The 12644-nt window shown below is 31.0% G+C and overlaps 1 protein-coding gene across 1 annotated transcript; it reads right to left on the bottom strand.

Annotated features, from left to right (window-relative positions):
* Positions 1-5793: 5793 nt before the first annotated feature.
* On the bottom strand, positions 5794-7995 carry LOC149212929 (cypmaclein-like). The gene is made up of 4 exons (XM_089390688.1): positions 7939-7995; positions 6739-6783; positions 6544-6586; positions 5794-5975 (listed from the first exon to the last, which is right to left on the bottom strand). The coding sequence occupies exons 1-4, from the start codon at positions 7993-7995 to the stop codon at positions 5794-5796; spliced, it is 327 nt and encodes a 108-aa protein (XP_089246814.1).
* Between the last annotated feature and the right edge of the window lie 4649 nt (positions 7996-12644).

Here is a 12644-nt window from a genome sequence, read left to right as displayed (position 1 = left end):
TGGTTTTTCGGTTGAAATTATGAAATCCTATGGTAGGCAAGTGTATTCATAAAGGAAGATATAAGGCTTGTTGCTCAAGCATACATTTTCCCCAAGAGGACATGATGACTCAAGTGGAATGAACCACTTTGATAGGTACAAGGGTGACAAGTGTACTCATAGCCTCACTCCAGGTTAGTTATTGTAAGACCTTAGAACTTTGATTAGGCATACATATAGTGTAGTGACACATCGATTTATCAAGTTGTGGAATGGACCACTTGGATAGGTACTAGGGTGGTAGGTATACTAATATCCTAGCTTGGGGAAGAATGTGACAATGTGGGATGGTTGATGAACCATGTATTTGAAAATGTGTCCTAGATAACTAGAAGATACAATGACTAGTTACTAATTTACTCTCGTAGATGGGAACCATTTTAGATGGACATTCACAAAGTGATTGAGACCAAATCAATCTCCCAAAATCATGTTTAAGGTGAGATTGTTAAATTAGTTTAGGTAAAATTGACTTGGTCAAGTTACCAATGGTTTTAGAGGTGTGATTTTATGAGAAAAATGGTATTAACCCACGATATTCATGTGGAAGATAACCTATCTAAAGGAAGAAAGGATCTATGTAAAGTTGTCTTGGTGGCCATTGGAATCCCAGGGAATGGTGTCATTAGATGCCACCACTTCTCTTAATTTTGTGATCCTAACAGTCCTTTTCACAGTCTACTATAATCACCAGAAAACAATCACCTTACAATAACTCATGTTCTCTCAAGTCCACTTTTAGGAAATCATATATCCAACCATTTTTGTAATTAATTTTGTTAATTTTTTTTTGAAGCTTACAAATTTTGTATTGTTATTATTATTATTATTAATAGCAACAATAACAACAAAATCATATATATATATATATATATATATATATATATATATATATATATATATATATAATTTTTTTAATTAATTTTATTATTATTTTTAAGCTTACCTATGTTTTATATTGTTATTATTATTGTTAGCAATAATAGCAACAAAATCAATAAAATTAGATATAGCTAATACTCGTTGTGCAATTATGGCAGGTTTTAAAATATCTCCTGCAAAGCCCACCTCAGATGAAAAAGAACTTCCTTAATATAGCTGAGGGAAACTAATCCCTTTTTATGTAATTCATGCAAAACCAAGTGGGAGGAGTCATGAGGGTATACTCCCAACTCCCAACCCTTTTTATAAAACAACCGGATTCAAGCTTTATCAAATATAGCCATCGGAGCCAAACTGCATATACATATAATATGCTCGGACCCAAAACTTTGAGTAAGAACCACCATGGCTGAAACTCTCCAATATAACAAGCATGTGTGCGAGGGAAATTATAGTTTTAAAGCCCTTACCATTCCTATAGCTCCTTTAGAAGTATTCTCGATGCAACTTCGGAATAACACACAAGCCCTTGGCTCCTTGATTAACTCGCACGTGACCAAGGTCTATGACCTTGGTTCCCTGACTTTTCCTTATGCACCACCCTTTTATCGGCCAGTGAAATAACTCCATGTCGCTGCCATTAGATGTCATCCTAGCCTGACGTCATCCTGACGCATCCAATAATTCATGCAATGGATTATCTCCGAGAGACAGATTCTGGGGTGACGGGAATTATTCTCGTCAAGTGTCGACCCTCGTTCTTGTCATTTGTCGTCCCCGACCCTTATAAAAAGCATGCACACCATTTATCTCTGAAAGGATTCAACGTCCTTGTGGCCCACTTGTTAGTCTCGTCCTTAAATAAAAAAAGCCTGCATCATCATGGCATTTGATATGTTGGCTAGTCTTTCACGTCCAACCAGTTCTTTCAAATAATGCGCAAAGGCTTGTGCTTGCAAGAGGAGTCAACACTCTTTGTTAGGCCCTTTGACATTTGCACGTCCAATATATTGGGTCCAAATCTTTTAGGCTCTTTACACGTTAGCTCACTGCCACATTTTCCCAGTTGTTAAGTAGCTCGGTGCCCGTTCATATGCACCTCATTCAATCGCCCAGCGGAGGACCTCCGAGGACACGTCAACCTGACCGTCTCTTGATGGGATTTTCCTAACAAGAACTTAAGTTCAATCTCTCGGCTGTGTCAATAGATGGATTCTTGCAGACTTAAATAAATCTAAGTCTTATACTCCGTTATTTATGCACTTGGTCGATGTAGCATTGTTCCTTAGATAATTCTGGTTACGTTAGATAATTGATCTGTCTCATCGATCAACGATCAACAACTGAAGCTCCTTTGATAATTCTTGTTACTTTAGATAATTGATCTGGCTCAACGACCAACAACTGATCTTCGTCTCTTATGCACACAATGATTCCTCACAATTCTTGAATTCCTCTGCTTCCGCTGCACTTTCCTCCTAAAACGCATTTCCTCCTAAGCTCTACTACATCCAATGAGTTATGTAACACTCTTTCCTGCTACAACATAAGGATCATTTTCAATAATATAGCAAGATTACTAAACATGAAAAGAGGTTCTACTCATATTGGAAACATAGGGTTTTCTTTCATTAATTTTCGATAATAAATTAATTACAGATCAGCCTATGATCTTGATTTACAATGAATTGGTCCTTCTTTTCCGCGTGGCCTGGCCTCAAATCCTTCATATTCTCCTTTGTTCTTGATTGCTCCTCTCGAATGCTTTTTCGAATTACAAAATATAAAAAAATCACGAACTCCACTCAACTAATAAGTTCTCAAGGATCCTCTAGGTCTAAAAAAATCCTCTCAATAAATCTATCATATCCCAATATCTCTCTAATTGGCTCAACCTCCCGATACTTTTTCCTACAAAAAGATCTCATTCCATACCAATTACATTAATATTACAATTTTTTTAAGAAAAAGATCTCAATCCATACCAATTACATTAAGATTACAATTTTCTTAAAAATATAGAAAATTACAAATAATCTACAATTAGATAACCAACTACTTTAGTAAATGAAGGACTCTTAGGTCTTAGTCAAAGCTATTTAAATTGGAAGTTGGATGCTCTTGCATCATATACATATGTGTGTATTGAGGTGGGATGAGTATATATGGAAATATCAATGCATTAGATTTGAAAGTAACATTTCATGTGAAAGAGAATCTCTTCACATGCACACAAAAATAATATTGTTTCTCAATTTGGTTAATGTGAAGGTTTCACTATATAATGTATGTTTTGTGCTTATTTTGTCAAGTAATATTTCACATCATTAAGCTAATGAGAAAATATACACAGTCATATTTAGGCCAATTTTGGTTAGATTTCTCTTTAGCATGACACCATGGATGATGAATTTAATTTATGTTTCTTCTTTCATGGTAAAGCATCCCTTTTTTAGGATTTTCTATATGTTATAACACATTATTGCATAAGGATATTCTCCAATAGGTCAAATATGATAATATTTAAAATTCTTTTTCAATGTGCCTATGCTTTGAAATGTAGAACACTATTTTCTTTTACCATCACTCTTATTTTAGCAATAGGATATTTGAAAATTTATTAAAAATGGGAGAAAAAAAGTCATCACAAATATAAAATGATACTACAAACCTACACAATAATAATTTTGAAGAAATTTTATACATTACACATTATGAGCTATTAGGCTCGTCATATTCACACCTTTGTTGAGGGAATACCTTCTCTGTAGCCTCAACATTTTGGAACTTCCTATATTTTTTGAGTACATGGTCATCCTTAGTACACCCTATAAATCCAATGTAATTAATAGGCACAACAATTTGATTGAAACAATAACAAGCAATTCCAACTTCCTTCAACTATAAAGGTGATGTTGAAAAATCCCTTGGCTAAAGAGGGAATTTTCTTGTTTTCACTTCCAATTTTATCAATGATGGTATACATCCTTCATTAAAGGTCATTTTCATGACTATGTAAGTCATGTAATGAAGGCCTAAGGTAAGCAAAAAATGATGTGCAAGGTATTGATGATTACAATAAAAAAAGGTCAATGGTCATTCTTATTTATGCATTGGTTGACTTGTGCCTCTATGTCATGGTACTCAAAGTGTGTAAGATTGCCTAGTTTAGAGATATTCTCACAACCATTATTGTTGCCACCAAAGCTTCCTTTGTTATCCATATCTACTTTTTAGACTATAGATCTATAAATTCACTATAAAAGATCCAATAAATGCATCGCTAGGTTTCCTATGTTTGTCATATTTCCTCTAATAATATATCCTTATTGAGAAAATGCATAATGAGCCATGGTTCAAAGGATCCAATGCTTATTGTGAATAATATATTGAATAATTTAATACCATATCTTTTGGCATCTCAACATTCTCTTCATTAAAATCCATTTCAAGAAAATAATAAGGTAATGTATAGTCCCTCCACTAAAACAAGTATATCTATAGAAGGAAATATATTAGTGGCAAATATTTAAGGAATTATTTATAATTATTAAAATTTAGTGAGATCACATTAATTCTAAGTAACTTTATAAATGTTAAAACATTTATAATCAATGAACAAAATGAATAATTTTATTGTACATTTTTTATAAATATATATTTATTTTATTTAATATTTGTTAAAAAATTATGTAAACTGATTTTCAATAATAATAATTTTGAAAATGATATAAAATAATAAATATAAAAAAAAAATTAAAATTAAAATTAGAAAAACATATTAAAAAAATAATGAAAAGTGTTTTACCATTAAAAATATTAGTTATGCTATACTTAAATAATTTGAATGTATATTAATAGTGAACATTTTCCCTCACATTGATAAAAATGTGTATAATAATATACCAAATGAAGATGTGTATAATAATATACCAAATGAATTAAACATATATGAATTATTTTATTATTGTGTGGAAAAATATTTTTCCAGTCACATGAAAATAATCCAGTAACTTTATGATATACTCAATTATAAATTGAATTTATCTTAAATTTTATATATATTTTAAGTAAATTTATAATTTTTTTAATTTATTGTAAAAATTATATTCTTCTAATTATATATCCACAAAATGATTCCCTATAATAAATAAAAGTTAAAATCTAAAATCTATCATAGTTAAAGTAACATTTCAAAGTTAGAAAATCATTTATAATCATCTAGAAAATTATAAATGAGAGTGATTTATTAACTAAGCTGAACTACCTAAAAATTAAAAACAAAATTAAATACTCTTCTGAAAATGAAATACCATTTCCAGCATCGGACTTGTTCCTTTCCAATCTCATCTTCAAGTATTGTATTATTTGCAAACACCCATGAATTTCATAACCTTAAAAACGTTGAATGGTCAATATCACAAATGATAATTACTTGAAAAATCATTTTTCCTGGTAGGTTCAAACCATTTAAATTCCATAAAATGTATTTGCAATTGGTCCTACCTACTGTATTTTTCAGCTGCAATTTTCCAACCTTTGTAGTACCTAATCCAATATTTGTAGTACCCATCCCTGAAATAATAACCACTTATTCATGGAAAAAAGAGTATACAAATGCATCAGATGATTATATATCTTATTCAATATCTATGACACTGACAATACATTTTACGACTGAGATAAACTGAATATGCATCTGCCACGCTCATCAAAGCATGGGATACATTTATTTGTATACATTTATATATTTCCATGTATAAATACCTATAATACCAACTAATATCAGAATGTTTCACGGTCAGATCACAAATATAATATAACATACGTATATATCACTACATAAATATAATGCACGCATATATCGTATTCTCAAGGGCATTTGTGTCTCTGGCCATGTGTTGTTAGGGTGGCATAGCAGGGGCATGTATCCTCGTTTCCAGATGTACCGGGAGGAACACAATTGCACCTCGCACAGCATGTACCGCAAGCTCTTAAACACATTTTATGGCGGGATGCCTTCGCGCATCTTCTTTCACAAGCTGCATTGCAATCTGCGTCAAACAAAACTCTCAAGATGAGGTTCAAATTTATCAAAATATTTTCGAATTCAAGATTATGTGATTCATATATCAAAAGATTTTTGGAATTCAAGTTTATGTGATTCATATTTAAATTTATCAAAAGATTTTCGAATTCAAATTTCTGTGATTCATATCTTGAATAATCACATTAAATGAGTCGAAACTGATAAACATACATTTTTTTAATGTAATTTTTATAGAAAAAAATATCATATTTCAATAGCAAGATAATTTTTTAATACTAAAACCACTCTAACATGAATAGTAACCTTGATGTTAAAATAAGCTTTGAATTCAGTACAAGAAAATATTGAATCGAGACCAACAATAACAAATTATGTCCAGATTGAACGGTGAACTGATGTTAAGAATAACAAGTGATGTTCAAACTGAACGTTGAACTGATGTTAAGAAAGGAAGGAGCAGTAGAGTAACAACCAAAATTCAAATGAATAGATGACGATAATAACAATTATTGACAGCAGCAGCAATAACAATTATTGACATTGCAACGAATGGCATTTAGAACATATTATACCTATGGTCTTCGGGACCCTCCTGTTAATCTCGCTTTCTTGCAACTGGCACCACAGGAAAGGGAAATGACAGTATGATTAGTTCAGTATATGTAAAATTGGGCCACCTACTTCTATTAATAATCTATGAATAGAATTCCACCTATGAATGAATAATATCAATGTGATAACTTAATCAGCGCTGCATTTATACTCACCGCAACTGCTGTGGAAGCTCCAATCTCAGCAATTTGTACATAGCTCTGTTTAAGAATCACCAATGAGTTAATAACCAAGGCTAATCAGGTATATCCTGCTTTCAGATTTAAAAAACAAAAAAAGAATTGAACAATTGGGACTCTGAAGATAACTAAATAGATTATTAATGAGTTGAATTTCAAGGTAGTTAATTAAGTTTGTTTTTTATTAGTTTTCACAAAAAAATTAAGTTTGTTTTTTCATTTGATTCTGATGATGAACCGCACTTGTTCTAAGGAAGCTAAAAAAAATTTTAATATAATTTTTACCAAAAAAATTTCTTTAATTCGTTAAAGTTCACAGAAACTTGAATATTTGTATGAAAGTAAAAAATTTTCTTTAATTCGTTAAAGATCACAGAAACTTGAATATTTGTATGAAAGTAAAAAGAAAATTGGTATATATATATATGTATATATATAAAATTTGGTGCTATATTATGATATGACATTAAACTTAAAATTTAAAACAGAGAGAGAATGTTTGTATTGCATATTAATATATGAACAGGGAGAAAAGTCAATATATTGCTTTATTGGTTAGTTAGATGTCACAAATAGTCCCCAGCAATCGAAAAAAAAAATATCGAATCAAGCAATTAGGTTACCGTAACCTATTTTCAACCACTATCCTTCAAGCTCAAAGCCAAGCAATGAAAAGTGTATAAATATTTAATATTTGAAGTATCAATTTTGAAGAAATTGAGACGAGGAGACAACAGTGTTAAATTATAACTCCCTCCCTATGTAATAGGAATGATAATATTATCATGGGGATGATATGGCTCCTTTTTCTCATATGTATATTTTCTGACTAACAGAGAAGTATATCATCAACAATAATCTAACAGTAATCTATCATGTATCATGGAAGGGCTTTTTTTTTCTCTTTTCATATAAATGTTTTATGTTTTTTTATTGGCAGAGAATAATTATATGGGTAAAAAATGGAAGTTAGTTAAAAAATGAAAAATGGAAGTTAGTTTAATTTTATTGAAAAAGTATTAAAATTATCTCACTTTCTAATATTAACTCTTAAAATTTTCCATGATGTTTTGATGTTTTGTGACTAACAGAGAATTATATTAACAGGAAAAATCATAAAAATATAAAATTTAAACAGGAATGGCGTGTCAACACATAGGGAAAAACACTTGTTACCTGTACAACAAGTATCGTCACAAAATATATGACAAACAGCCTGCTAGCGGAAGCCATGGAAGCTGCTCTTACCCAAATGAAGTATGTGTAGAATCGAAAAATAATCAATATGTATTATGTTCGGACACAAGAGGATGAAAAGACGAAAGCCTGCTGCATATCCAGATAATGCAATGCAGAGGATGCTCTCAATTTATAGGAAGAGAGTGATATATATGTCAGACTGGCTTCAAATTTGGTGGGTTTTCCTTCTTTTTCTCAAAATATGTCAGTCACACCTCCGCCATTTCTTCACAAGTAATTGCTGAATTTGCGAATTTCGACGGGCTAAATAAAATGCGTTATTTTAGCCTAAATTCAGGTCACATATCTGCCATCTGTTTACTAAAATCCATTATTTTGAGTTAAATTCTGCAAGTCACAGATCTGCCATTTCGTAGTTGTTGATTTTGCAATTTTGATAATTTAAACACATTCGAAGACCTCCATTAATTCTTAAAGTCATCGAATTACATCGCATGGTAATGGAAACTTAATCTGTGACCTACGGAAAACATACACCACGTCACCTTTGGCAAGATGGCGGGTAGTCATACCCTTCTTACATTTATTTAATTATAAAATTACATAATAGATTAAACATAATAATTTGTATGCAGAGAACAAAAAAAATAATAAAGTTTAAATTTTTACTTGGGAATACATATATGACTAGGTAAACATCAATCCGTACTTAACATCAAAAGATTTGTTTATGTTACATGTTATGTTATTAAAATTTAAAATCATAAAATTAGTTAATTTATAATTTTAATTTAAGTAATTTTGTTTTTGTTTTTTTTGAAATCACATAGATATGTTACGGTTGTCCTCTCAGGAGCCTATCTGGAAAAACGACCTCCAATTGGCCTTACCCACACCCCCCCCCCCCCGCCCCCTATGGCTCTCTTTTACCAACCGATTCACTCACAGCGGAATCACTCAAATGGGGACAATGGATGAATTGATTTGGTCAATTGGGAAATCAATCCATCCCATCTCTGTCAGGAACCTCTACACAGCCCTATCCCCTCACTCTCCACCTTCCTCCCCTACCTTCCCTGCCAAGCTCTGGAAAGCCCACTGCCCTCTCAAGTCCATCCTATTCTCATGGCTTCTTTTCTCCAACAAGAACCTCACCTGGGAGGTCCTTCAAAAAAAGGTTGGCACGGTCCTAGCAGGTGTCAGCTATGCTCAGCTGCGGCAGAATCAAATTATCATATGTTCTTCGAGTGTACCGCCTCCACTGCAATCTGGTATGAACTCTCTCTGACTTATGGTTTTCCTCACCGATCTTTTGCTTCTGTACAGGATGGTTTCTTATGGTGGAGCGCCCAATGTCCCTCCTGGCATGCTCTTTTCATTCTCACCTGCTGGCATCTCTGGAAGTGGCGGAATGGTCGTATTTTCCAAGGCTGTTGTCTGCCTCTTAACTCCATCTTGACTACAATTTCGGGGTTCATGCCTTCTCTGGACTAAGCGGGCTCTCCTATAAGCTCTATCATCTTTTTATGCTCCAGCAATGCGCTCCAATATGTAAAATCTTTGCGCTCTATCTGAATGAGCTCCCTCAGAACTTTTATATTTCGTTACATTTTTGGACAGTTTTCTACAGAACCTATTTGGGGGAATCAGTTATTCCCTTTTCACAATGATTTGTCTATTATGGCTGAGGTTTTGAACACATATGTATATCTTGATCTTTATATATCCTTAATATAATCTATACTGATTTTTCTCTCTGAAAAAAAAAAATAGATATGTTAGGGTCCACTCTTTTCAAATAATCTCCATCAAGGTTCATCATCAGGGATAAAAGAATATGAGAGATTTATATTATTAGGAATATCACACATTCATCATTAAAAATATCAAAGATCTAACTCTAAATTTTTAATAGTAAAAAATAATATTTATTTATTTATTATTTATTTATATATTTATAATTATTTATTTATTTATTAATACTTATTCATAGCTTTCAATATAATATAACATTCAACTATAATTGTTCAAATATATATGTATATATAATTAAAATAATAATAATAATAAGGGTTTTTAATGAAGACTATCTTGTTGATGAGAAGACCTATCTCCTTAATGTTTTTAATATAGGTACCAAGGTATCCGAGTTTTTTTAAAAGCTAATCTAGTGTCCAACTTCCATTTATCCAATGGACTACTCACAAGATTGTTAGGATCCCTAGGAAGCAAAAGGTGGTTTCCACATTTACACCATTAATGAAAACAATCGGTGGCTTTTTGAGATTCATCAAAGACCCTGTGAATCCCAAAAACATGAGGGGTGTTTATTTGATTACATGTTCTTGTGGAACCCCCTATATTGGAGAGACTAGTGATTCCATTTATTGACATTTCAAGATCACGCAACGAACCTCAGACACTATAGGATTCAAATTGATGAAACACCATACATTTTTAGAGGATTCTAAGGTCCTTGCTAAGGTTGATCATTTCCATCACAGTAAATTAAGAGAAGCCCTCAAAATTTAGAAGAGAATTAATATTCTTAATAAAGATGATAGATGTAAGATCAACACTTGGTGTGTCTTTTCCTTTTCTTCCTAAGTTTTTCCTTCACCTATTCTCATTTTGTTAATTGATTTTTCTGTGATATCCTTATTTTTATATGTTTGTTTTGTTATGTTTGTTTTGTTGATTTAATTTTAGTTTATATTATTTTTTATTTTACGTTAAATTTTATTTTTCATTAATTTTTTCTAATTTGATTATCGATATTATTATTATTATTATTATGTATACATATATATTTGAATGATTATAGTTGAATCTTATACTATATTAAAAGTTATGAATAAGTATTATTATTTGTGGAAGTCATATATGAATATTAGATAAATACATAAATAAATTATAAATAATAAATAAATAAATAACCAATTAATTAATTAATTAAGTGCTTATTTTAATTATCTATTTGGATCCTATAGAGTTTACTTTTATTTTTTATTGTTAAAAATATATGGTTGCATGGCGTAATTGGTCTACCCTAAGATAACTATGTGATTTCTTTGGAAGATCTTTCTCTCGAAAATCTTTGTTTAAATCATGAATCACAAAGCTGAAATTTTAATTTAAATTATTATTAATTATAAAAAAATCAATATGTGAATTAAACATATATATATATATATATATATTAAAAAAAAATAACAGCAATTTTAACCATGATAATTTAACCCCACTTTACATCCTTAATATGTATATAGGCTTTGTGGCAACATCAAACACGAATACCATACCACATGCCCAAAAAACTATAATTCACACTATATGTCACTTGCTCATATGATATTTGTTTAATGCAATCAATTTAATTGAAATGGTAAAAGGGGTATAACTAATTTGAAACTAAATATCAACCATTGTGTATGCTACTATGAATATTTTAGAATATTCCATGAAGGTTAAATCCCTACTATCCATCTAGTAATTATTAATAACTGAATTTGAATGTTAGAAGACTAATTGAATTAGAATTTTCAAAGCCATATTATAAAATAAATGTACATATTTAAACATAAATTGACTCCTCAAATTTATTTTTTAAACATATGATTTCAATTACTAATGGGAATATCTCTTTAGACATAAGTTGACTTGTCAAATTTATTTTGAAAACAGGTGATTTGAGTTCCTATAATTTTTTAATAGAAATTTAATTTTTTGTGTATTGAAATAATAATTACATTAGATGTAGTGAGTTTCTCTATATTTCATTATAGAAAAGAAAATTTCATTTAATCCCTCTCAACCCCCAGATATATCTATATATATATATATATATATATATAGAGAGAGAGAGAGAGAGAGAGAGAGAGAGAGAGCAAAAAAAAACCGAGAATAAATTTCATTGCGTTATCGATTCCATGAGAGCTAGAAATTTTTACCCTGGTTTGGTCTCACACCTAACAATTTCCCAGTTGAGAGAGAGAGAGAGAGAGAGAGAAAACCGAGAATAAATTTCATTATGTTATCGATTCCATGAGAGCTGGAAATTTTTACCCTGGTTTGGTCTCACACCTAACAATCTCCCAGTTGAGAGTAAATAAATACTTCGAATATTTTTGAAATTGTTGCACTCTCGTAGTTGTTAATCCTTTCCCAAGATGTCTTTCTTCACATTTGCATCACTCCAACCAAGACAATTCTCTTTTATATCTCTTAGCATATTCTATTTATTGTGTATTTTAACCAATAGTAGCAACCCATCATCTAACATTGAACATCAATCACCTTTGTCTTAGAATGATATGTTGGGTTATTTGCTAAATGAATGGTGCATTGACTATCACAATGAAACACATACCTATCTTGTTTTATTCTCATCTCTCCTAAGAATTGTTGCTTCCACAACATCTCTATGTAAGCTTCAATGGGAACTATGTAATTTTGCCCTGTTGTGGAGAGGGTTACTAGTTTTTGGTAGTCTAGACATGGAATTCACTGTTGCACCTACAAAACTATATAAATAACTATTGGTGGACATTCTAGTATCCACATCTATAGTCTTATTTTCATTTGTATAATCTTCAAGAACAATATTATTTTACCAAAACATTGACAATAATTACTAGTACCCTTGAGATATGTCAAATCCACTTTACTGCTTTCCAATGTTG

This window comes from Pinus tabuliformis, chromosome 1_1 (genome assembly GCF_031772625.1).
Source record: "Pinus tabuliformis cultivar Carrire ecotype Pingquan chromosome 1_1, CPIR1, whole genome shotgun sequence".
Lineage (NCBI taxonomy): Eukaryota > Viridiplantae > Streptophyta > Pinopsida > Pinales > Pinaceae > Pinus > Pinus tabuliformis.
The sequence above is the reverse complement of the archived record's forward strand: the minus strand, read 5'-3'. Positions and strand labels throughout refer to the sequence as shown.